Source organism: Kogia breviceps, chromosome 15, assembly GCF_026419965.1.
Source record: "Kogia breviceps isolate mKogBre1 chromosome 15, mKogBre1 haplotype 1, whole genome shotgun sequence".
In the NCBI taxonomy this organism is placed as follows: domain Eukaryota; kingdom Metazoa; phylum Chordata; class Mammalia; order Artiodactyla; family Physeteridae; genus Kogia; species Kogia breviceps.
This window is the reverse complement of record NC_081324.1, coordinates 63,446,067-63,471,566: the sequence shown is the minus strand read 5'-3', so window position 1 is coordinate 63,471,566 and position 25,500 is coordinate 63,446,067. Positions and strand designations below refer to the sequence as shown.

At 61.3% G+C, this 25,500-nt stretch overlaps 2 protein-coding genes across 11 annotated transcripts in view; one reads left to right on the top strand and one right to left on the bottom strand.

Annotated features, from left to right (window-relative positions):
• Nucleotides 1-701: 701 nt before the first annotated feature.
• Nucleotides 702-8,458, top strand: TBX1 (T-box transcription factor 1). Of its 5 annotated transcripts, none has more exons than XM_067014901.1 (9): nt 702-934; nt 1,462-1,578; nt 2,749-3,109; nt 4,942-5,043; nt 5,726-5,897; nt 6,287-6,442; nt 7,061-7,128; nt 7,210-7,310; nt 7,593-8,458. In XM_067014901.1, exons 2-9 carry the CDS (start codon nt 1,545-1,547, stop codon nt 8,060-8,062), a joined length of 1,464 nt encoding a protein of 487 aa, XP_066871002.1. In that variant the 5' UTR covers nt 702-934; nt 1,462-1,544; the 3' UTR covers nt 8,063-8,458. The 5 variants fall into 5 exon arrangements, with proteins under 5 accessions (XP_066871002.1, XP_066871001.1, XP_066871000.1 ...); XM_067014900.1 differs by having other exon boundaries at nt 1,459-1,578; XM_067014899.1 differs by having other exon boundaries at nt 702-976.
• A 12,852-nt stretch (nt 8,459-21,310) lies between these two features.
• The window catches only part of GNB1L (G protein subunit beta 1 like), a 45,778-nt gene continuing 41,588 nt past the window's right edge, over nt 21,311-25,500 (bottom strand). For all 6 annotated transcript variants that reach the window (XM_059041202.2, XM_067015075.1, XM_067015073.1 and 3 more), the window contains one exon: nt 21,311-21,826. In XM_059041202.2, the coding sequence (XP_058897185.1) occupies nt 21,575-21,826 (252 nt within the window). In that variant the 3' untranslated portion in view covers nt 21,311-21,574. The remainder of the gene's footprint in view (nt 21,827-25,500) is intronic.

Genomic DNA, 25,500 nt, shown 5'->3' with positions numbered 1-25,500 from the left:
AGGTCACACGCACCCACCCCAGTCACACAGCAGGGCCCACATGCTCACCGACTTGACTCCAGCCTTGTATCTTTCCTGGACCTCAGGCCCGGGAGCCAGGCGTTTCCCGCTGGAGCCCACTCCCAGGTCCCCAGTTTCTGGGCCTTCCTGCCTCAGAGTCAGCATCCCCTCCAGCCTGGGATCTGAGGCCCTGGGACTGTAAAAACCCTGAGAGAGGCTGCTACCTCCCACCCCCATCCAGGCAAGCGCAGGCAAAGCAACAGAGGCCTTGGAAATGGAGGCCTGACTGCCAGAGCCTCAGTGCAGGGCCAGAGAGGATCCTGGGAGCAGGGAGGCCTGGTGCCCTGCTGGGGAGACTCTGGACTGGAAGGCCATGGATGCCCTGAACTGGGCAGAGAGGCCTCAGAGGCAGTAGGTGTGCGGAAGCGCAGGCCAAGTCGGGTCTTAGAGTCCAGGATGCCTGGGCCTGAAGGCCCAACTGGGCAGCAGGGCCTTCCCAGGCGGGCAGGCTGGCTGTGAGTGGGTGGTGAGCGAGGGGCAGCATACGACCCGGCTGGCGGCCTGAATTCCTCCGACGTGTCCTCGGCTCCCTCGGCCAGTCCAGGCCCCGCCCCCGGCCCTCCCTGCACCCGGCCGGTGCGTGGGGAGGTCGGAGGAGCGGGCACTGCCCACCCTCCGGATGTATAAGCGTCCTGGCCAGAGGCGGGCGGTGCGCGCGGGTGCGCGTGACGCTCGGGCTCCCGGGCTGCTTGGCCTGGGCGGCGTCCCTCTGCTCAGGGTCCCCAGCCACGACAGTGAGCCGACTGAAGAGGGCTGGGGGCCTTTTGCTGGGCTGGATCCTGTCCCTGAGCACCGAGGAAAGGACGACGCCGTGGCCCTGGGGTTGTCCGCCTGTGGCCAGTGCCGGAGCCCGGACTGCCCTCTCCTCACCCAGGTGCAGGGGCAGCCGGGGAAGAGGAGGCGGGAGGAGCCGAGGGTAGGGGCAGGGCCGGTGCCCCACTGCTGTGGGTTGGGGCTGGGCGCTCCCAGCGTCCCTACCTCCCCTTGGGGGCTGAGGAAGCTGATGGCTTCGCTGTACAGAGGGAACCCAGGCCTCGGGGAGCAGCGGGATGTCCAAGGGGTGCTGGTCATGGAGGCCCCTGGGAGCAGAGGCAAGGGGCCCGGACCTTGAAAAGCAGGAGGGCTCACACCCCCGGGGCTCTCAACCCATCAGGGCCCCTCGGCTGCCACCCGCCCAGAGTGGGGGGCCGTGACACCATAATCCCCTGGGCCCAGGGCCGGCGGCTGTGAGTGGCACCGCAGGCCCCCGCCCCCGGAGCCCGAGGGCTGGGCTGGCCTCGGTGGGGCCGGGTGCACGCAGTCGGAGGCGGCGCCGGTCAGGCCGCCGGGCGCCTATGGACGCACGGAGCCCGCTGTCTCCGCGGGCCAGCGCGTTCAGCATTGCCTCTCTGGTTGCAGCAGAGGCCGCAGAGCACACTGCTCGCCTGGGCCCCAGGTTCTCCGACCCGGCGAAGCTTCGCAGGCTGCTGGGATCCCCGGCCGGGATGCACTTCAGCACCGTCACCAGGGACATGGAAGGTGAGCCTCCTGCTGCGTCTACACGGACCCGCCCGCCCGATCTCCTGCCCCTGCTGCCATGGGGCCCAAGCAAAGAGGGTTGGCAGGATCCGGGCAAAGAGCGGGTGGAGGGAGCTCTGGCGGGGTGAGTTCCAGGCTTCTAGCTTGGACTCTAGGGTGGAGAGGAAGCGGGGCATCCTGCCCAAATTCTGTGCCCCTGTCCAGCCTGGGGACCCTCCAGCCTGGGGACCCCGCTGCAGAGACCCGCACGCAGCTAGACACAGGAGCATGAGAGGGAGAGGGGAGTCTGGGAGGACAGGAAAGAAGGACCAGAGAAAGGCGGTGGCAGAAGGGCCGTGAGCTCAGAGAGGCGGGAGGAAAGGAGAGGAGCGTGAGATTGTCAGGGGACACGGAAAAGGGGGGAGGCAGCAGGAGAAAAAGAAATTGAGAAATGGAGAGAAAACATAAAACCCAAAAGAAGAAAGATGAAAAGGAAATGAAGAGGGCAAGAACGAAAGAGAAGAGAGTGGAGGAAAATTTACGAAAGAAAGTTGAGTCATTAAAAAAAGAAAAAGAGAAAGGGTTCAGTTTTTATTCAAAAAAAAAGTTAAAAGCCATGAATAACAGACAGACACACGCAGAAAGGAGGGGGACAGGCAGACTGAAAAGAAAGACAAAGCGCTGAGCGGCTAGCAGGAAAAAGAGGAACAGGCAGAAAATAAAACAGAAATAAGGAGACGCGAGAGAGATAGTGGAAGGAGGAAAGAGGATGCGGAGAGGAGACTTGAACGAGGAAGACAAAGGTAAGGAAATAACAAATTGCAAAGAGCCCGGAGAGAGAAGTGCAACGCGGGAGGGCGGCAGAGCGAGGGGCGGCCGGCGGGCGCTCGCTCGGGGGAGCCGGTCCGGGCGGTCGGGGGGCCGGGAGGAGGCGGGGGCGGGGAGGGGGCTGGAGGAGGCCATTGTCTCGGCGGGGGCGGGGGCGCGGCGCGGGGCGGGGCGGGGCGGGGCGGCTCCGCGGGCGGCGGCGTGGGGCGGCGCGGCCCGGGGCGCAGAGCAGCGCGCGCCCGCCACTCGGCCCGGGGCGCGGGGCAGCGCTCACCTCGGCGGGGCTGCGAGGCCCGCGGGTCATGATCTCCGCGGTGTCCAGCCCGTGGCTCACGCAGCTCTCGCACTTCTGCGACGTTGCAGCCTTCACGGCCAGCAGCCTGAGCGGCCTGGGGGCGGCGGGGGGCTTCCCGGGCGCAGCGTCGCCGGGCGCCGACCCGTACGGCCCGCGCGAGCCCCCGCCGCCGCGCTACGAACCGTGCGCCGCCGCCGCCCCCGGCGCCCCGGGCCCGCCGCACGCCTACCCGTTCGCGCCGGCCGCCGGGGCTGCCACCAGCGCCGCTGCCGAGCCTGAGGGCCCCGGGGCCAGCTGCGCGGCCGCCGCCAAGGCGCCGGTGAAGAAGAACGCGAAGGTGGCCAGCGTGAGCGTGCAGCTGGAGATGAAGGCGCTGTGGGACGAGTTCAACCAGCTGGGCACCGAGATGATCGTCACCAAGGCCGGCAGGTCAGGGCGCCCCTCCTTAGCCGCGCGCCTCGGTCCGACGCATGCGAGCGGGGCCGGCAAGCTGGGTGGGGGCGCGGCCGGCTCCTCCGCTCCCGGGTCCCGGCTCCGGCGACAGCCGCCTGGCGCGCGGGCGGAGGGGCCGGCGGAGGAGCGCGGCCGCCCGGTTGCACCCTCAGCCCCAGGACGCCGGCGCCTGAAGCAGGGGGCCGGCTCAGCTCGCCGGGCCCTCCCAGGGGCCTCACCAACTGGCAGATCCCAGTGGATCCCAACTTTTCAGAGGAAACTGCCTTCTTTGGTTCCCTAGTTCAGTCCATCCGGGCTAGATAGAGGCGCAGACCGGCCATGGGGCAATGGTCTGGAATGTTGTAGGAGAGAGTTAAGACCCTTCAAAACTGTGCTGTGTTTCAGGGGAGATTGCTATCCAGTCTTCTCAGGCCTACGTCTCGGGCGATGGTGGGGCCTGGCTCTCCTGCTGGGGCCGCCGCCTTCAATTGGCCTGTGTTTGTTTTAAGGGCCCAGAGAGAAGGGGAACAAGTTTTGCGATGCAACCAATTTGACCGGCAGACAAAGGCGAGTGCCGGTCTGTGTCTAGTGTACACAGGAGACACCAGCTCTGGGTCCACACAGCCAAGGGGAGCTCGGGGCCTGTTTGCAGAGCCTGCTCGTGGTTTCTCTTTCCGTGCCGCGGCGTCCGCCCTTGGAGCCTGGGGCCTGTGCCCAGCTCCAGATCAGGGGTCTTCTCCAGGCTCTCCTGCTGGCCCTGGGCACTTGGCCTCCCTCCGCCTCCCCATGAGGACTGTGCCCCAGCCTCCGGCCCAGTCCAGCCCAGCAAGGGCCTCGGCGGGGCCAGTCTCACCCCAGAAGCCAGCATTCTGCAGCCCTCTCCGGCCTGCAGAGGCGAGGGCAGGCGTGGCAGGCTTGTCCAGGAGGCCTGGCATCTGTTTTCTGCCCACCGCCCGCAAGGAGTTGCCTGTTTGGGGAAGCTGCAGGACCAGCAGGTGGGGACCTCATGCTGTCCTCCAGGGCCCAGCGGCCCACACTGAGGGCAAGGCCGGCCCATGGCCAGTGGCCAGGGTAGGAGCCGCAGAATGTCCTTTCCAGAGCCCAGGTCAGTCACCGAGTCGGAGCCCAGGGGAGGAGAGAGTTAGGGGACCCCAAGGACACAAGGCAAGTCAGCCCTGAGTAGCTGCGTCTTGGGAACTTGCGTGTGTCCCCGAGGAAGGTGGGGAGACTCCAACACTGGGTGGGAGGCAGGGCCTCAGAGTCGGGACTGTGGACTCCAAGGCTCGGCCTCACTGGAGGAACTGGGGAGCAGCCGCAGATCCAGCCGGAAGGGCAACTGGGACTCCTCAGAATCACACGGTCTGCCTCGCTTTCACTTTGTTCGAGCCGGGAGCTTAGGGCGGTTGATTAGATCGAGCAGGGGAGGCCTGGCCGAGGGCCGAGGATCCAGGGGGCCGGTGCTACTGCCGGCTGAGGCTAGCTCGGGATGGGACGGCTGGATCGGCAGTTGCTAGGCTGGGTCTACACGGGCAAAGTTGGCGGAAGAAGCCAAAGGCCTATGTTCAAGAGTGGAGGCTTGGCTCGAGCACTGAGTTCGCCATTGTTGTGTTTCTAAAAAGGGGGCAGGGGGCTGTCCTGCCGTCCACTCACTCTCGGCTGGGCAGGGGCCTGGTCGGGTTAGTCAAGCAGACGAGTGAGGGGAGATGTGACAAGGGGCCTCCCCACCCAGCACAGCTGCCGGCCCGGCGGGGAGGCCACGTCCTGGGCTGGTGGAGGTGGGCTGCCCTGCCCTCCCCCACGTGAGGTGACTGAGGTCCCACCGCCCCCAGGCGCATGTTCCCCACGTTCCAAGTGAAGCTCTTCGGCATGGACCCCATGGCCGACTACATGCTCCTCATGGACTTCGTGCCCGTGGACGACAAGCGCTACCGGTGAGCGGCCAGCCGGGCCTGGAGGGCGGTGGGTCCCTGCCTGACCAGGCTGGTGCCGGTGGGTGGCTCAGGACAGTAGTGACCGGTGCCCCCTCCCCACTCCTGCCAGACCCCAGACCCACACGCCCCACCCCCAGCAGTTCTGGGGAGTGGCCCTCTGGGGGTCATGAAGGCTGGGCCCCCACCGGCTGGCCCCTCGCGCACAGCCCCTGCCTTTTCCATGTCCCCCTCTACCGAGAGGTGAGCGCCAGCACCCTGTCCCTTCCCCCACCCCCCCGGGAACGCTGGGCCCCAGAGCTGGCAGGAAAGGTGGGGTGGCCAGGAAAGATTATGCAGGGCGGGCCTGGCCGCCCGGACAATTAACAGCAATTAATAAAGAGAACCTGGTCCGCCCTGCGCCCTAGGCCGCCGGCGTGGCCCAATCTGGGCTCCCGCCGCGCCGGCGACACAGGAGGCCCAGAGCAGCGACCCGCGTGCGGCGAAATGTGGCGCCAGGGCCCGGCTTCCTCCCTCTGGTTGCTTCCTGCCGCTTGTGTATCTGGACGGGGAGTTTTCTCTTTCCTCACATTGCCCCTGGAAAAGCTCCCCGTTCACCTGTGGGAACCTCATCAGAGGCACCTTCGGGGTTCCCTCGGCAAGGCCCTCACCCCAGCATGCTGTGGCCCCTGCCCCGGCGTCCCAGGTACGCCTTCCACAGCTCATCCTGGCTGGTGGCCGGGAAGGCAGACCCCGCCACGCCCGGCCGCGTACACTACCACCCCGACTCACCCGCCAAGGGGGCACAGTGGATGAAGCAAATCGTCTCCTTCGACAAGCTCAAGCTGACTAACAACCTGCTGGACGACAATGGCCATGTGAGCGACACCCCCCAGGCTACCGCCCTGTCCCCCAGCAGGCCCTCGGGAGTCCCTGCTGACGGGAGCCAGAGCAGAGCTTGGGCAGCTTGGGTGTGGATGAGGGACAGGCTGAGGAGAGCTAGCCCTCCGGTCAGGGGCTCCGGGGACTGGTGGGTCACACTGCTTCCCTCGCCCCACTCCTTGTGTTTTGCTGGAGGCTTTTTAACTGGAAAGGATGGGGCCATGCGGGGTGGGGTTGAGGGCAGCAGCCTTTGGAATCCAGGGGGTGATGCCCCACGGCCCAGCCTCCTTTTGGGAGCTCATGGTTCTGCTGACTTGTCTGGAAGCTCACTGCCCGCCCAGACCTTGGCTGGTTAGGAAACCAGCCCTCACCACCTTTCTTCCAGATTATTCTCAACTCCATGCACAGATACCAGCCACGCTTCCACGTGGTCTATGTGGACCCGCGCAAAGACAGCGAGAAATACGCTGAGGAGAACTTCAAAACCTTTGTGTTTGAGGAGACACGCTTCACTGCGGTCACTGCCTACCAGAACCACCGGGTGAGGCCCGGGGTGGCCCAGTCAACACTTCTGGGCAGGGGTGCAATTTTCAGTTGCTGCCTGGGGGACAGAAGGTTCCATTCCTGGAAACCCCACTCGATGGAGCCCCACCCCCAGAGCCTCAGGCAGCCCCCTCCCCTCTGCTGCAGGCGGGACCAGCCTCCTATCAGGTTGACCTCTCAAGGGGGAACTGTCACTGTGGCCTGAAAGTTTGTTTTCCAAACCATTCCGGAAACGCCCCATCAGGGGCCTGATGCGTGGTTTACCCAGATTCCTAGGGTGCCCCTCCACTCTGGACCACAGCGGGGTGGGGGGGGGGGAGTGACTACATTCCCATCCCAGCCGGAGGCACAGGGTCTCTATCCTAATCACTTGGGATAGAAAAGACAGTTTCCTTAGTGAGAAAGGGGTCTCCCCAGCACCCCTGCCCCAGGAGAGAGGCACAACCCCTTCGGGGAAGGGAGCAGTTGTGGGCCAGGCATTTCTGGTCAGCCGAGAGTAGAGGGGCCCTTCCTGAGTGGGGGAGGGCTCTCCTAACGCTCCCCTCCCCTCCACCGAGGTCCGGTGGCCCTAAGAGCAGGGGCTGGAGCCGGGTGCTCAGTGCCCGCTTCCCTGCAGATTACCCAGCTCAAGATCGCCAGTAACCCTTTCGCCAAAGGTTTCCGAGACTGCGACCCCGAGGACTGGTGAGTGTCCCCCAGGAGACAGCGAGCGCGCGGGCGCCTAGCTGGGCGCCCCCTAACCCGCTGCCCACCTCCCTCCCGCAGGCCCCGGAACCATCGGCCCGGCGCGCTGCCGCTCATGAGCGCCTTTGCGCGCTCGCGGAACCCCGTGGCCTCCCCCACACAGCCCAACGGCGCGGAGAAAGGTAGGGCCGGGGTCGTGGGATCTGGGCAGACGGCAGCGCTCGGCCTCGCCCGCGCCGCAGGGGCGCTCGCGGCCTTCGCGCGCCGGTTGCACAACGGCCGCGGCGGCGGGCAAGCGCGCACTCGCCCGCCGGGCCCGACGGCTGCGCCTGCCCGCCCCGCCCGCCGTCCCAGTGGAGGGCGCGGGCCCCCGCGGAGGGCCGGGGGCTGGGCAGGGGCGCGGGGCGGGGGCGGGCGCGCTCTCGCGGGCCTCTTCGCGGCTCAGCCCTCGGCCCTCCCCGCAGACGCGGCCGAGGCCCGGCGAGAATTCGAGCGCGACGCGGGCGGCCCGGCCGTGCTCGGGGACCCGGCGCACCCGCCGCAGCTGCTGGCGCGGGTGCTGAGCCCCGCGCTGCCCGGAGCCGGCGTCCCGCTGCCCGGCGCGCCCGGAGGCCGGCCCAGCCCCCCGCAGCCCGAGCTGCGCCTGGAGGCGCCCGGCGCGTCGGAGCCGCTGCACCACCACCCCTACAAGTACCCGGCCACCGCCTACGACCACTACCTCGGGGCCAAGAGCCGGCCAGCGCCCTACCCGCTGCCGGGCCTGCGCGGCCACGGCTTCCACGCGCACGCGCACCCGCACGCGCACCCGCACCACCACCCCGCCGTGAGCCCCGCAGCCGCCGCCGCCGCCGCGGCCGCCGCCGCGGCCGCCGCCAGCATGTACTCATCGGCCGGGGCCGCGCCGCCCGGCTCTTACGACTACTGCCCCAGATAATGCGGGCGCCCGCCTGGGGGTCCGGTCCACCCAGCCCGGGGCCACCGCAGGCCCCCTTCCCGGGCCTCCAAGCCGTGGGGCCTCCATCCGCCAGCCCCAGAGCTGTCCAAGGACCTGGTTCCCTGGCCCCCTGGCCCCAGGGCCACCGCGGGTCCCTCCTCGGCCCCGAGGGCCCGGGGTCCGCGCCGCCAGTGCCAAAGTGCGCGGTTCGCGCCGGAAGGAAGTGATATTTATTGTTTTCCGCGAGACCGCGACGTCCCCCGGCCCGGCTGGCAGTTGCAGTGTAGACGACCCGAGAACCCGTCTGCAGGCGGTGTAGATACTTGTAGATATTTGTAGATAACTGTAGATAACGCGCCGGCGCCGCCTTGATAAATGGTTTCGCCTCTTTTGGAAGCTGCCTGAGTGTCCATTTCTTTGCGTTCAGTCACATCACGCGGGGTGTCTCTGGGAGAGCGAGTCCGGGCTGACTCGGGGACTCCGGGTCTCCCTGCAGCTGGGTCCTGGGCGGGGCGGGGGTCCCTGAGGTGCGCTCAGAGCCCCTCCTCCCAGCCCCCTCCCGGCCACGCCTCCCTGCGTCCTCTCCCCGCCCCTCCCAGCCCGGCCAGAGCGCCCCTCCCCCACTGCCACCTTGTGGCCCCAGGTGTGAATCCGGCCTTGTTAAATTCCTCACTTGGCGGTTGTCCCTTTTCTAGGACTTGGGCCCACACCCCTGGCCTGTTTTCAGGCCGGTGCCTGTCTTGTGTGTTTTTCCACGGAAGCTGGTATAACGGTCTTGGTCGTGCGGGACAGGACCCTGTCCGTTGGGGGCTGGGAAGGGGAGAAGCCCTGACTCTTATCGGAAAGACAAAAACAGGTAGTTCTGCTCTTGTAGCATTTCCCTGGCTGGCCCTGGCTCAGGCCTGCGTTTTCCCCTGTTTATTGACTTTATTTGCTGTGAGTGTCCCCATGGAGTGACCTGGACAGTGCCACAATGACAGTGGTCATGAGTCATCTTGAAACCTGCCTGTGAAGCGTTTTTCCCAGGCCAGGTGGTGAGGGACCTATTAGCTCAACAACAGGGATGGGGCCAGAGGAACCCTTTGATCCCTCCCTTCCTGAGTCCAGGCAGGAAGAGCTGACAGCCTGTCAACGTCAAGGCTGCTGACTTGGACACGAGACGGACGGGAAATGCTAGTGGCTGAGGTTTTGTCCCCCTTCTGTGCCTGACCCAGTGTATTTGTGTCGATCGCTGCCAGGAGGCACCACATCTCCAAGGACACAGCCAGGCATTTCCTGATGCCTGCCCTGCACTGGACTCTTTTTTCTCGGATGTGTTGGTCCTGGAGGCGGAAGTGACCTAGAGCTTAGCAATTGGACAGCAGGAACCATTCCCTTGAGGCAGGTCTAGGAAGGGAGGTGGTGACCAAGGCTGCTGAAGGGTGAGCTCTGGAGCCAGGGCCCTCCAGTGCCTCATGAGGCACCTGGTGCCCGGGCATGAAGACTTGCAGTACTGCCTGAGTGGCCAGCGGGCTTCGTGGACAGAGCTTCAGGAATGCACTCCTGAGGGCAGCCCTGGACACCACCCCTGATGGACACTACTACTCCCCACTGCAGATCTCCCTATGGGTGAGCCAGCTGTGCCACTAGGCTCCCCTGCTTGGAGGCCACAATGCCCCCAGCACCCCTTGTCCTGGGAGGCCTGCAGGAGTGATGGGCCGTGGTTTGCCCTGCTGAACTAGTCTTCCCTGTGGGCGCTGGCCACCCCTTCGGGACCACTGTGGTTCTCAGGCCTCCCTCTCCCCACTGCACACTTTCACCATCCAGACTGGGGGAAAACCATGGGTGGAGAAATCTCTTTTCTGGTTTTGTTCAAAGCTAAAGTTGAGGAGATGCTTCCCCTGAACCAACGCTGGCACCTGGCGTTTGCAGGTGAGAGGACTCAGTTGAGCGTGGCCCCTCCCGAGATCACTACCCACTGGAGTGGGAGAGCCCTGCTGCTGTCTGATGCGGGGCCGTGCACGTGCTGATGAACGGGACAGAATAAAGGTCAACGTCGGGCTCCCGGCCGGCTGCATTCGAGAGCCAGGCGGCCTGTGGGCTAGACGCTGCAGACGGTTGCCTGCCCTGGGGAACGGCCCCCAGAGGTGGGTTCTCTCTCCGCTGCCCCCACAGGTAAGTTGGCCTGGCTGAGAAATTGTCATATGCGGGTCGTGAGCTGGGTGCCTAGCTGGCCATAATGCACCGGTCAGGGTTCTCTCAGACCAGTGTCCAGTCTCCGGTGAAGGGTGCTTGTTTGTTCTCGAGTGGGTGCTGTGCTGCCCATCACCCCCACAGACCGCCATCACCCTGCCTTTCATTCTGGGGGTCAGAGGGAAGGGTTGGCTTGGGGCACCCAGCCTCTGCTGTGGGCTTCGCGTTTCAGAAGGGACTCGGGCCTCTCTCATTCACTCATCCTGACCAAAGTGCTTGGTGAGCACCCTCAGCTGCAGGCATCCTCCCTGGGACCGTCCATCATCTTCCCTCTTACGGCCCCTCCTCCCACACCCCGACCCTTCTCTGTGTGCGGCTGGGGTCCTGTTCGCCCCTCCTCCTCGGGGGCTCACCCTCAGCTGTTGGATGCCCCCACAAGCATCTTCCTTGCATTTCCCTGTCGGCCCAGAGGCCCTGTTCCACCCCTCTTGCCTGTCCCCAGGTTCTGGCTGCTGGGGCAGCGAGGACGAGAGCTAGGACCAGGAGGGACCTCAGAGCTCTGGTCCAGGGGCTCTGGACTCTTCAATCCCAAAGCTCTTCAAAGAACAACAACGTCCACTGTGTGAAAGAGGGGAAGTCGGGAGCAAGTGGAGGAGGGTGGGGCCTTCGGGCCCCACATCAGGGGTCTCAGGAGCCCAAGGACCCTGGGGTGTGGGGTGACAATGCCCAGCAGCAGGCGGCTCCCTGGGCTGGCTGCTGCCTTCCTCCGTCCCACAGCCTGTGTCTGGGATGTAAAGGGCCCAGCTCCCAGGGAGGCTTGGGAACTGCCTGCCCTCCCCGTGCCCCTAGCGCAAATGGTCCCCAGAGCCCCTGCTCTGGAGCCCTGTGACCCCACAGAACTGCCCCCGCTAGTGTGACAATGCTCAGGATGGACCCCCTGCACCGCATTGCCAGCCGTGGGATGCAGGTGGTCTGTTCGGTGGTCCTCAGGCCCGAGTTGAGGAGGGAAGGGCCCTGGCGGTTGTGGAGCTGCAGCCCCTTCCCTGGGGCTGGGGAGGTCCAGAGGGTATGTGGGCCATGAACGGGGGTAGGGGTGGGGGAGGGTGACGCACTGCCCTCCAGGTGCTGCTGCAGATCAAAGCCACGTGCAGACGGCCAGAGGGAGGTGGGGGCCGGGAGCTTCTTCTAGGACCAAAAGGATGATTCCCGTGGAGGCAGGAGTGCGGCCCAGCTGGAGCTGGGTGCAAAGGGGGCGAGCCGGGTTCCACAGGCCCAGGCCTTGGTTTCCCTACTGTGATGGTGCGCCCCCTCCTCCTCTGTGTGGGCCCAGTGAGGCCCTTCGGTTCTGCGGGTTCCCGGGCAGAACCTCCGCACAGGCCTGTCCCCATGTACCTTCCCCAATATGGAAGCGGCTTCTGCGTCCTGACACAGGCCCAGCTGGGAACAGGCTGGGGACACGGCCCAGCCCTGGGAGGGGACGACGGGGGTGTTTGCTGGTCTACCTCACACGTTTTCTGTATTTAGGAAAACTCAAATTGTGCCTTTGATTCAATTCCCTTTCCTGCTTGTTGTACTACTTCAAACCAGATGGGTTCACGAGATGAAACTTCGGAATCTCGGCATCTCCACTTAACTGCTGCCAGGTCTGTGTGTGGGAAACAGCAGAACCAAAGGTATTTTGTTGAAAGCAGCCCACTTCGGGAGGAGCTGAGGTCTTAATAGCAGCGAATAAATTATCTTCTTAATTATAAAGAGGAACGTTGACATCCTTTATCAGCTCTCGACTGCACGGAGCACACACCTAACCCCCTCCTCCCAGCCCCACCATGGCGACCCCTGGGCTGGCGGACAGCCAGGCGCTCCTGTGGCGAGGACCTCCATGCCAGTGATCCAGAGATGCCATCTTGGACATCCAAAGGCTCATTATTCCTTGGTGGCATCAGAAGGAGCCTGCACCTCCGGTGGACGGGGCCGGACCTGAGGAAAGGCTCGTTTTCTCAGCCACGTGTGTGTGTGCCCACTGGGTAGGTGGGTAGGGCCCGTGCAGCCCTGGAGGCTACCCTTTTGCCCTGAAGACAGCCATCACCCCACACCCCCAGGAGACCCCCATCCTACGCAGCCCCTCCCCCAGCACTGGCCCCTCCAGGACAATGCCCCTCCCAGCACTCCTGTCTTCCCAGCCTCCTCCTGGCTCTTCTTGGTTGTCCTAACCTCAGTTCCTCTCCCCTTTTTCCCATCTCAGAGCCCAACCTTTATCCCAGGATGCATTTTCTAGGTTCTTTCCCAGGACCTTTTGTGACCTCATCACCCAGTGAAGGTGGTGATGGCAGCCAGGCCAATGGAGGCCTCGTGCAGGGAGAGGACAGCACTTGGGGTCTCTCCAAGGCGCCGGCTGCACTTGGACCTTCCCCCAGCAGAGGGGGTGTCCCCAAGGGCAGGCAGGTTCTCCATGGCAGGGGCCGCCTGGTAGACTGGGTTGCTGCCCATAACACAAGCCCTTCCCACATGCCTTAGTGCGCTGGGACCCCTAGTGTGCCCGAGGGCTGACCGGCCGCCGCTTCCTTTGAGGCCAGCAGGTGGGGCTCAGGGCTGCAGGAGCCCCACACACCCGGGTCGGGCGTGAGGCCACTACCTCCTCCCCTCCAATGTTGTGCTGGGGACTCGGAGCCCCCGGGTATGGCTGTGAGGCTGAAGCAAAATATGGAAGTAGCCGCGTCTGTGCAAACTGTCACCCTTCTGGTAACAGTGAGTGGAGTCTTAAAGGGGCTAAGAAAAACAGGCAGCTTCCTTAAGACGCAGCTGGCCCGTCTGGAAGCTCTCTGGCTGGGCCCTTCTCCTGGGAGAGCCTGTGAGGTGGGGACTGGGCTGCCGCTGAGCCAGGAGGCGGGCACTCACCCACCCACCACCCCGCGGCCGGCCTATGCCAGCGAGAAGCCTCTGGCCATTTAGGGCAAAGTCACTGTCCACGGGGGTGGCCAAGGAGAGGCCACGCCCCACGCGTGCCTGCTGCTGTATTCCCTGACCAGACAGCGCTACCCGAGAGCTGACCCAGCGCGCCGAGGAGGCGGGTGGCGACCCTGCTTCCCCTTCTGCGGGCTGGGGTGTCCCAGGCACATTTCACCTCCTTGGCTCTGATGATCAAGCCCTCCCTCCCTTTGGGTGGCTGGCCAGGAGGGTCCATTTAGAGATGGGGCCCAGGACACAGTCAGCACCCCCTTCAGGAGAGCTGGACACCCAGTCGTGCCCGCAAAGTGCTGCAGGGCTGGCCCCAAAGCTGCCTGGGCTTCATTTGCCACTGTCACTGTCCTGCTATCACCTGCTTTCCTAAGTCCAAGGTCACGGGGGCCAATCCTGCCCTCTCATGGGCGGGCTGCAGACGGGAGCCCCCAGGCATCAGGCAGCCTGACGCCATTGCTGCCAGGAAGGGGCCTTGTCTCAGGTGGGCTGGGACAGCCTCTTCCTCGTGCTGACCAGGCCGATTCGCTCCCGGAAGCCGGCCCAACCCTGCACTCTGTGGCTGGGTCCCTCCAGTGGCCAGCTGCTTCCATGCATGTGTCTCACCCCAGGGAATTAAGTTCCCAGAAGACAGAGATCCTATCATGTGTACACCCAGAAAATAACGATGAATGTAAAACCTGGATTAAACCACAGCAAGAGATCACTTCACACCCATTAGGATGGATGGATATTATCAACACAAAACAAACAAAAAATAACAAGTGCTGGTAGGGATGGGGAGAAATTGGAACCCGTGCACTGCTGGTGGGAATGTAAACTGGTGCAGATGCCATGGGAAACTAGAGTTTTCTCAAAAAGTGAAACATAGCATTACCATATGACTGAGCAATTCCACTCCAGGGAGTGGACCCAAGAGAACTGAGAGCAGAGACTTGAACCCACACTTGTCCACTCACGCTCAGGGCAGCTCAAGTCACAGCAGCCGAGAGGTGGAAACAGCCCACCTGTCAATAGCTGATCAATGGATAGAACTGATCAATTGAAAAATGGAATAAAAAGATATGATCTGTCCACACAGGGAAATAAAAAGGAAGGACATTCTGACACTACAACATGGATGACCCTTGATGTGATGCTCGTTGAAATGAGCCAGAAGGACAAATCCTGTGTGGTTCCCCCTACATGAGGTCCCTGGGCTTGTCAGATGCAGAGACAGAAAGTAGATGGTGGGGGGCAGGGGCTGGGCAGGGTTAGGGGCAGGGGGAGTTAGTGTTTGATGGGGACGGAGTGTCAGTTTGGAAAGATGAAAAGTTCTGAAGGTGACAGTGGTGACAGCTGTAGGACAGTGTGAGTGTACTTGATGCTGCTGAGCTGTGCACTTAAAAATGGTTAAAATGGCAATGATTTTTAATGTATATTTATGTATATTTAACAATTAAAAACCTCTGGATTATCCACAGTTTGCAAAAAACCATGCTGTTCATCTCAAATTGATCAAGTCCTCACCTGTCTCTAAACCAGCAGATTTTCACACGATAGTTTTGTCCCCAGGAGCTTGGGCAGCATTTGGAGACACTGTCGGTTGTCACACGGGGTGGGTGGAGGCTGGTCCCCTGCAGTGCACAGGAATCTTCAGGGCAGGTGTCACAGGGTCTCGCAGTGTGGCCGCAGTGTTCTGAGCCCCTCAGCCTGCCTGGCATGCAGCTGGGTGGCAACTGGGTGGGCGAGCGCCCATCCCAGGGGAGCCACTCTCCTGGCTACGTGTCCACGAGGCCGGGTCTACTCAGCCCCCTCCATGAGCCCCCTGGTGCCCAGGGACCCAGACTTGCCATAAGGCAGGCCATCCAGCCCTGGGCTCAAACCTGGGTGTGGGGTCAGGACCCGGGAGAGAGCCCCCGCCAGCACCAGAGCCCAGCCAGTCCCATTGGCCCTGGAGCAGAAGGGACCTGCAGGGCAGGCGATGGTGGGATCTTTTTCACTGACCCCTGTTGCTCCTCTGAAACCACCAGGAAAGTCGCTGAGGCTTCACAGTCAGAGCCTGTGCCGACCACCGACCCCTGACATTCAACCCCAGGAGCTGGGCTCTTGCTGGCCCCTCCACTGGCCCCTTCTGGCCTGCCCAGCATCTCTCCCTCTGTTTGTGGAGTTCTGACCCTCTGGGGGCCAGGCCCAGGGTGGGGAGAGGCAGGGGCCAGAGCGACACTTCCAGGTACGTCTCGTGCCCGCCCCACAGTGTTTGCTGAGACACAGTTTCTGCTCTAAAGGACCACATGTCCCCCAGGGAGGGACAGGGATGCCCACCAGGATTGGCTGGGGCAGCCATGCTCTGGGGAGGGCAGGGGGCTCAGGACAGGCTGAGCAGAGGCAAGGCCCCTTGGGGGCGTGTCCAGCTGGCCCTGCTCAGGACCGCGCATGACCAGGCTGGTGCGTGAAGCCTCACGGCAGCACATCCACCCACGAGGGACGGATGGATAGGGACGCACCCCAACGTCCACAAAACCAGGACACGGCCAGGTGAGCCCGGCAGGGGGTGGGTGAGACATTCATCCCTCCATCCACAGGACCTGATGCAGGCGAGGGGGGAAGGCGGCCTGGTCAGCCTGGGGAGACGGGACACGGTGGGACCTGTCTCCACACTCGGAAGAGGCAGAGCTGCAGACACCAGGACAGACAGGGCGGCCGGGCCACGGGGCGACTACGAGGGGCGGGGCGGCCACACCGGGTGGACTGCAGCTGTCATGAAGCAGCTCCTCTCGCCATGAAGATGGAGCCGGGCCTGCTCACCCCTTCCTGACCGGACCCCACCCTGGTGCTGCCCCTCCTCCCTCCACACCTCGTGTCTGAGCTCGTCCGTGTGTTGGTGTAGCTCTCGGGTCTGTTATTTATAGCTAATCACAAAACAGTACCTTCTCCCTCTTTACTTCTCCAGGGAGGAAAGAGGGCCATCGAGGGCTGGGGGTCACGGCCAGGAAGGCAAGACTGCAGCAGGCACAGCTCTGGCCTTGGCTCATCCTGCCCACAAGGAGAGATGTGTATCCAGAAAGGGTCTGTCCAGGCCCACCTGATGGGCTATCCCATCTTTTGGGCAAGTGGCTGCAGGCCCCGGGGGCCAGAGCTCACCTGATACCTGGAGGCCGCTGCTTCACGCTGAAGCTGGGAGCTGGCTACACAGGGCTGTGGTTTTTCCCTTCATTTTGGTCTCCTCTTGAAATTTCCAAAAAAAAAAAAAAAAAAAAAAAGTCAATTGTTCAATAAATTCTCAAGATTGATAAGTTGTACGTTGTGTAATGGTAATTCCCTATATAGTCACATTCTAACTCAGTTCATAAATCAAAATTTATGAATAAAATAAAGCAAAATTTCCCCAACATTTAAACATTGGTTGCAAATTCATTAAAAACTCTTCTAAACTTTTTTTGTGTGTGTGTGTGTGGTACGCGAGCCTCTCACTGTCGTGTCCTCTCCCATTGTGGAGCACAGGCTCTGGACGTGCAGGCTCAGCGGCCATGGCTCATGGGCCCAGCCGCTCTGCGGCATGTGGGATCTTCCCAGACCGGGGCACGAACCCGTGTCCCCTGCATCAGCAGGTGGACTCTCAACCACTGCACCACCAGGGAAGCCCTCTTCTAAACATTTAACAAAATGACAGCCTCACGTCTACTTCTAACGTCTCAGGAGAGACTCGCGGAAGCTGGTTCTCGCCTGTTTCTCTCCCTCCAAGGCGCGTCCTCAGTTCTGGGGTCTCATTTTGTAAAGGCTACAAACACTCTAAGGCCCTCCATCAGGAGGTGGGGTCTGTGTCTCCCACACACCAGGGCTAGGCAAAGGTGGCTCTGGGTGCCCGCCTGGCTCGCTGGCCAAGCCCTCGGTGCCCCCACGAAGAATGACTCCCCTCGAGGCCGCCACACCGAGAGCCCACCCGAAGACACCCCATGTGCGGTGCCCCCATGCCACCTTGTCCCGTGAAGAGAGACAAACCGCCCGGTGGGCCCTCAGCCTTCCTGACTGACAACTCACGAGTCTGGGCTGATTATTAACATCCCAGCAACGGGACCAGACGAGGGACTCAACTTCTCAACATGCACATCTTGACAAACAACAAGCACACAGGCATCCTGTCATCCTGTCCTCTTCCTGCTGCTATAACAAAATACCACGGGCTGGGCAGCTTATCAGTCAGAGACTCTGCTCAGTTCTGGAGGCTGGAGGTCTAAGACCAAGGTGGATTTGGGGTCAGGCAAGGGCCCACATACTGGTTCAGGCATTAATCCCATTCTTGGGGCTCCACCCTCATGACCTAGTCACCCCCGCAAAGGCCCTGCCTCCAACCGCCATCATGTTGGGGGTTAGGATTCCAGCCTATGGACTGTGGAGATGCAGACCTTTGGGGCAAAAGAGTCTTCAGGAGCATGCGGCTACCTGCTGTGACAGTACGTTTCTGGCACACTTTGTTATTAGAGTGTTGATGAGGATTCTTGGCCTATTTGAACAGAACCAGTGTCTGTCACCGTGATGCCCATGGTGGCCCCTGGACACTCAGAACTGCTCCTGGCCCCTGTGAACACATCCTGGCCTGTGGCAGCCGCGAGATTCACCCCACCCCCACCCCCGTCTGCCCAGTGCCACAGAAGCAGCTCTGCTTTAAAACAGGAGCCACACACGTCTCTGTGAAGGGCAGGCAATGAACACTGGCCCTGGGGCCCGAGGTCCGGGAGCTGTGCACAGGGCGCCGGGCTGCGACACAGAGAGTGAACCTGCCCTCCAGCTCCGAGACTGAGCACCCAGGGCAGGTGCTGGCCCTGGACGCAGGTGTCCTGCGTCCTGGTGGGATGAGGGAAGAGCCAGGAGCGCCTACTCATTTTCCAGTTCAGCCACCATGAGTCTGTCCTGCTTCTTCATCTGTGGCTGTGCCTCTCACTCAGATGCTTCCCCGAGTGGATCCTTTCGGGATTGGTGGCCTCTACCTGGTGGGCACGGCCCCACCACACAGCAGCCGCCTTGTCCTTCCCACCTCATTCAGCTCCGTCCAGTCATGCGCTTCCCACCTGCCTGGATCCCGAGGGGTCTCCAGATGAGCTGGTGTGAGGGTGGCCGCATCTGGGCAGTGCCAAGCAGCTCCAACACACAGGAGACCAGGGAGGGCGGGGAGGGGGCTGCACACCTGCCCTGGCCCAGGTGCACAGCCTGCTCAGCTTAACCACAGACCAGGCTCCGCGCAAGGTGCCAGCTGGTTGAGCTCCGAGCCTCCAAAGAACCTTGGGTCGTCTCCTCTCTGCACACCGCTCCCAGAGCTGCTCCTGCAGAGACGTGGGTGGGAAACACCTAACAGCCTTGCTTGTTGGGGGTGCAGACGCTCACGGCATGTGGCACAGAGCAGCCTGCAGGACAGCCCTCCCCAGGGAACCCCTCCATGGCAGTGTCCAGCCCCCGGGGCCGTGTTTACAGAGCACATGGCAGTCTGAACTTCTCAGACCTCTTGAAGCTCATGGAGCCCAGGAAAAGGTGAGAATTCCCAACTGTGCTGCATCCCCTGGTCACTTGCCTGGCCCGCCGCTGACCTCTTGCTTGTCCAAGAGGGGCTGGGGCAGCGCGATGCTGAGATGACCATGGGACCCACCCATAGAGTGCCAGGCGGCTGGAAGAGGGCCAGGCAGTGGCGAGCTCAGGAGAAATGCCTGTCTCCCAAGACCCACTTCCTCTGGTCCTGAGCGTCTGACAGGACTGTGAAAACCCGACTCGGCCCCGTACATGGAGATTTGGCCACAAGATGTCCTTGGGACACTGCTGACAGAATGTGGCCTTGGTGGGCAGCCCAGAGCCCAGCTCAGGGCCAGCAGCCGTGATCTTCTGGGAGCCTCTGCCTGTGCCTTCAACGGAGGTGAGGGCCAGGTACGGATGGACACTGTGTCTCCCGAGCCCTCTCCCCCTCCGGGGCTGAGTCACGGCAGGCAGCACGCACAGCTCACCCCCAACGCTTGGGAGGCACCTCTGGCTTCTTGTGGTTCCCTGTCCCTCTGCCGGGAGGACACGCTGCCACAGCTGTTTTCGTGAATTCAGTGATTCTGCCAAAGGACCGCTGAGCTGATGGCGTGGATATAAGCGGGCATGGGCACCACGTCCTCAGCCATGGCCTGGTTTTAGAGGCTGCCCCAGCCCAGCGCCCGGCATCTCGGGGTCACAGCTGCGGCGGGACCCGCAGAATGACTGGTGTGTTCACAGCTATGCTCTAGTGAGGAGGCCAAGTGGGTCCTGAGACAGAGTCCTTTGCTGTTTAGCACCAGCCTCTGGTCCAGTCTCCAGGACAGACCCACGGGAGGGGACGCTGGCCTGAACGTTGGCTTTGCTGGGGGTGGGGGCACATGTGAGATGCAGGAGCCCGGCCAGGCCGGAGAAGCAGAGGTCGGCCTACTGAAAGGGGCACCCAGTGCCCTACTGCCTCCCGTGGAGAAGGCAGAGGGTGGGGTCCTGAGCAGACCACAGTGCCCAGAGGACGCCCCACACACGGGGTTCAAGTCTCTGCAGCCTAAACAGAGCCGCCCGTCTTGTTGGCACTCGTGATGTGGAAACCCCTCTGGATGGGCACGCACCCTGCAACATCCCAGGGGCCGCAGCCCCTCCCAGATGTGCTGGAGGAAACCCGGCAGCACCTCTGTCCAACGGGCCCATGGGGAGGCCCGTCCCTGAGCTGGGATGGTGCACAGCCCCCCAGTCAGGGGTGTGGGTCTGGGGGCCCCTGGCTGGATCAGCAGTACAGGTTGCAGGCAGTGTGGTGGGCGCCTGGGCCTGGTCGCGGGGCAGATACCTGCTGGTCCAGGTGGCCCGGGTCAGACGTCTGCTTACTTGATCCAGAACGCTCTGCTCCGCCCACGGGGATTGGCTCCTCTTGCCGGGGCCCAGGGTCATCCGCCCACAACTGCAGCTCTGGACCCTTGTCCACCACGAGGCCCCGCGGCCCCAGGACCCGTCCCCACTGCCGCTTCTGACCTTCGGGGAAGAGTGACCACAGATCTCTCCAAGGATGCAGGTGGCCCTCACAGCTGTGGGGAGGCACATCTTCTGGAGCCCGAGGAGGGCAAGCTGGTCTCACATGAAGCTCCCTCAACACCCTCAGTGCCCCCCTCTCAGCACCCCACGCAGTGCTGGCATTTCAACCCCACTTGTGTCCCTCATGGTCCCTGCTTCAACCAATCAGCCAAACCTCAGAGCCCTTCAGCCCCCGAGCTGAACCTGGAGGCCAGACTCTCCAGCAGGGCCCTGTTCCAGTGGGTTCGGCATCCCGCCACCTGGATGCACACGTGTTCTCCAGATGCCTGGGAAAGCCACGCAGCCCTTCTGGAGCGCAGCCACCGCAGACCCCACCTTCTCGGGCCTGCTGGGACCCAGTCTGGTTATAAGCAAAGTGTGGAGTAGGGGGGTCCTGAGTGCCCCTTCGGACTCCTGCCTCGGGGGAGGCCATTCAGGTCCTGCAGCCAAAAGGGGGTTGACCTGAGGTAGGGTGTGAAGGGGGCAAAGAAGCTGATGGAACGAAGGGGTTTGTGGCCCCCAGCTTGGTCGGGCTCTGCCCACAGCCCCCATCCCAATTTTCAGGGTCCCATTCCTTCCCAATCAACAGCCCAGCCTTGAGAGAAGCTCTCCTGAGGTCTGGGCTCGGCCCCACGTGGGAGCAGCTGGCGGCTGCCCTGTGTGAGTGGCTGCCCTGTGTGAGTGGCTGCAACAGTGCCCTTGGTCCCCGTCTGTCTCGCTTGAGCTGCTGGGCTTTACGCCTAGAAGCCACCCTGGGACAGCCACCTGCCACTCTCGGCCTCACTCCACGAGGTGGCCCTTCTTTCCTCCTGCTGGTCCTGCTGGAGGCCTAGCCCTGTGCCTTCCCAGCCACCCCATTGGGAGCCCTCTCCCTGCCACACTCCTGTCAGGAGCCCATCACAGGCTCAACCCTGTGATGCAGGAGCTCCTGGCCGTCTGCGGTGTGAGGAGCCCAGGACCCGGGGCCCACACTTGGCATCCCTGCTGGACGGACCAGCCACCCTGCCCAGTGGAGGTTCTGAGGACAGACAGCTCTGGGCTCTGACCACCCGGGGAAGCAGGGGGTCACCTGGGTGAATTCGTACCTCAAGCCTGCATGTTTGCAAACAAGTTTATTATCAGGCGCCCCCGGGTCGGCCTCTCGCCTGGGTCGCTGGTGCCCAGTGTCTGGCCTGGTTATGCTTTAAATGGCAGTCACCGTGGCACAGACGCTGTGCTTCATGAAAGGGAGCAGGTCCAATGCAGGAAGGAGGCCCGAATGACCGGCTCTTCCCATGACCAGTGGGGCCCGTGGCCCATGGCCTCTGACCCCTTGCACCACCTTCCCACTATCCAAGTGTCCTGACAAGGAGCCACGAGTCACGTGCGCGGGTAGAGAGACCAGACACTGATGCGCTGATCCCCGGACCCTGTGGCCAGCAAGCCGTCGGCAGCGAAGGCCACGCAGTGCACGGTGGCGCTGTGGAAGGCCAGCACGGCCAGCGGCTTCATCGTCCGCCAGTGAAACACACGGACGCGATGGTCCCAGCCCGCGGTGGCCAGGATCCTACGGTCTGGCCGAATCTTGACGTCGGCGATCCCGGGGTTGGTGAGCACATGAGTCCCACGCACCTGTGATCAGAGCGGCAGGGAGAACCGTTAGGTGACTTCTTAGACCTGCCTCTGCGCCTCCTGCTCTAGCAGGACGCCCCCGTCAGGAACAGGGAGCCAAGCGCTCCTGTCAACTTACTGCCACCTCCTGGAGCCAGCACAGGCAACCTCTGCCCTTGGCCAGACCCTCGCGTTGAGACAGGACAGACCTCAGTGGACTGCGGCCTGGGCCCTTCCCCAAGGAAATACTGACCCCCAGCATCCAGGCAGCACCGCTCACTGGACGGCAGCAAGGTCCGTGGGTCCTCTCTCGTGAAACCTCACCGCACCCAAAGCAGGAGGAGCAGACGGAACGCAAACCCCAACTTCAGCAAAGCCGGGGGGAGGGCAGCCCTGTGTGGCATGCGAGGGGAAGGCCGCCTGGGGCTGGATGCGCAACCGTTGCGGGGCCATCTGGCAGCTCTGCCCCACGCTGATAACACACACTTGGCCATCGTCGTGATGACCCAAATGGCCACATCCTTCCACTCATCCTGCCTTGGCCCAGCCGTGGGCACCAGGAGTCCTTGCTGCCCTGGTGTGCCCATAGCAGCTCCCCTTTCTCTGCGAATTCACCTCCTGTTGGCCCAGAGCAGCCTCAGGGAGAGTCATGTTTTTCAAAGACAACACAGGGAAAAGGAGGAAAGAAACGCAGCGAAAGATGGCAGCATTCCTCGGAAGCACCCAGACACTCACCAGACACTTTTGCAAATCAGCAAAACAGAACTTCATGAAGCAATGATCTCCATAAAACAAGAACCAGGAGAGCAAACCCAGAGGAGGGAGTCTGATCCACAGGCACCGAGAGAAGCAAACACTGCAGAAGCGAGGGGAATCGGAAGAGACAGCAAAGGCAGGCGTGACCTAACCTGGGGACAGAGGCGCGGCCACTGGAGAGAAACAGCAGATGTGGAAGGCCGTGCAGCTGCTCTGACCTTTGCCATTTAGAAAATCTGTTCTTGCTTCTAGAAACTGAAGTCTTAGGATCCACAGAGAGGCTACAGGGTGGTCACAGGAAGATGCGCTTGATAACGTCATTGGACGCAAAGCTGATTAGTCCTTTTGTCAGGTAAAAGGATCAAGTCAACCGTGAGGGTAGAATGGCCCATGGCCACGTCTGGGCCATGTCTGGGCCAGACAGCGGGGTGACGCCTGCGAAGCTGGGAGGGGAGGCCCGAGAATTTTATATCCAGCCAAACTGTCGCTCAGGTATGAGAACAACAGACAAGCATTTGTGAACATGTAAGAACCCAGGGGATGCGTCCCATCAGCTCTTCCTGGAGAACTAGGAGATTAAGTCCAGTCTCTTAGGAGAAAACAGGGGAACGGCAGCAAGTGGCCTGGCAGAGAGTAGGGAACATAGTCCCCTGCAGGATTAGGCCTGAGACAATACGGGGATCAAGGCTACAGAACCGGTTGTGTAACTAACAGAAATACGGGAGGGCAGCAAAAGAGATGGGTGTGAAGTTCACTGATCTGCTCATCTTTGTCATCTGGGTCGAAGATACAACAGTCAGCCTCATTCTACAGAGATTATCTGACACCCACTGAGGTGCTGACAAAACAACCTCACTTCCTCTCCCCACCCAGGTGTAATCGTTTCCTAGTATTTGTCCTTGTATTTCTCTGAAAAGGAATAAAAATATACTCAACAGACTTTTGACTGGATTCTAAAGTTAAAGCCAAATGTGTGCTGTGAACGTGAGAGACACCAAAAGAATGACTGGCCAAGAAGCCCTGGGAGCCAGCAGACGAGAGAGTCGGGGCCCACCCCGGGGACGAGGGAGCACTCGGAAAGACTGTGCCCACACTTGACAACGACAGAGTGTGTACAGCTCACAACAAGAAGCCGCGAATGTCTGCTCAGCAGACAGACACCCTTCACGAAGCTGCGACTACCACTCCGTGTGCTGCCAACAACCACCAACTGGACAAAAGACACTACGTGACTGCGTCCAGGCACCAACACCGGCGGGAAGGGCAGCTGACAGGGGAGCCTCCCAGAGGCCCAGTAGCTCTCTGCTGGGGGAATGTCTGGCCGCAAAGTCCAGGCGGAGCACAGCGGCCACGTGAAGCCAAGGAGGTGATCAGAGGGTGGGGCCACTGGAACCCGTGGGGTGAGGCAGCAGCATGGAGGGGCCTGGGGGAGGGACTGCAGGCCATGTGGGTCCCACGAGTCCTTGTGAGGGCTGGGCTGTGCCCACTCAGGGCACCACACAAGGTTAACTGGCCAGTGGCTGCTGCAGGGCTAAAGGGAACGAATACAAGAGATCAACAGTGATCTTGGACCTAGCAGTCGAGGGTGACATCTGTGTGTCCACACAAGACCAACTGAGACCCCACGTGGCTGTGCTGCAGGGCAGGCATCACGCCCTGGTTGGGCCTACTCTGGCCAACCATGATGAAGCTGGAAACCAAGCCCCACAAGTGCGAAGGGGAGGTACAGTTTGGAAGGTGAGTCCCACGCATTACAGGAGCCTGGGGATGACCCTGGGCCCCACATACTGCCTGACAGAGTGGTAGCCAAGCCCATGGTGCAGGTGAACAGCCGCAGGGATGAGAGTGATTGCTCTGCAAAGTAACAGAATCCAGTCTCCATCTCCATCAGTACAATGTCTGGCACAGACAAAAATTACTAGACACTCAAAGAAGTAGGAAAAAAAGCAGTTAATGGAAACCAGCCCAGAATGGCACAGGTGTAGAACATATCAGACAAAGACTTTAAAGCAATATTTAAATATGTTCCAAAAAATGAAAGAAAATGCAAATAATTACCAAAAAATTGTCTTGATGAGTGAACAGACAGGATCTATTAGCAGAGAAATGGAAATTCAGAACCAACTCAGAATAGCCAACACTCTGTGAAGGTGAAGAGCAAAGCAGGAGGACCGACTTCACAACTTGCTGTGAAGCTATAGGAATCAAGACCATGGATGTTGGTGGAAGAACAGACAAATGGATCAGTGGAACAGAACAAAGAGCCCAGAAATGGACCCCCATAAGCACGTGACCTTTGACACAGGAGCAAAGTAGCCTTTTCAACAAACGGTGCTGGAACAACTGGACGTCCACATGAGAAGAAATGAATCCAGACACAGACCTGCCACCTTCACAAAAATCAACTCAAAATAGACCAAAGACCTAAATGTAAATTGCAAAACTACAGAACTCCTAGATGATGACAGGAGAAAACCTAGGTGACCTTGTATTTAGATACAACACCAGAGCACAATCCATAAAGGAAACAGTTGATAATCTGACTTCACTAAAATTAGAAACTTCCGCTCTGTAAAGACACTGTTGAAAGAATGAGAAGACAAGCCAAATACTAAGAGAAAGTATCTGCAAAGACGCATCTGATAAAGGGCTGTTTCCCAAAATACACAAGAACTCTTAAGAAAATGAGCAACCCAATTTAAAAATGGGCAAAAAGCCTGAACAGACACCTCAGCACAGAAGATACACAGATGGCAAATAAGCATGTGAAAAGATGCTCCATATCGTATGTCATCAGAGAAATGCAAATGACAACAACCAGATACCACTGCACATCTGGACACATGTCATTATACATTCGTCCAAACCCATAGGATGTACATCACCAGAAGTGACCCCTGATGTGAACCACGGGCTCTGGGTGATGATGAGGTGTCAGT

What these genes read in the sequence shown, in the direction of transcription:
- TBX1 (XM_059041158.2), top strand. Translation starts at nt 2,688, where the DNA reads ATGATCTCCGCGGTGTCCAGCCCGTGGCTCACGCAGCTCTCGCACTTC. An exon ending in ATCGTCACCAAGGCCGGCAG is followed by an intron (nt 3,110 to 4,941) that starts GTCAGGGCGCCC and finishes CACCGCCCCCAG; the next exon opens with GCGCATGTTCCCCACGTTCC. An exon ending in GCCCAACGGCGCGGAGAAAG is followed by an intron (nt 7,311 to 7,592) that starts GTAGGGCCGGGG and finishes CCCTCCCCGCAG; the next exon opens with ACGCGGCCGAGGCCCGGCGA.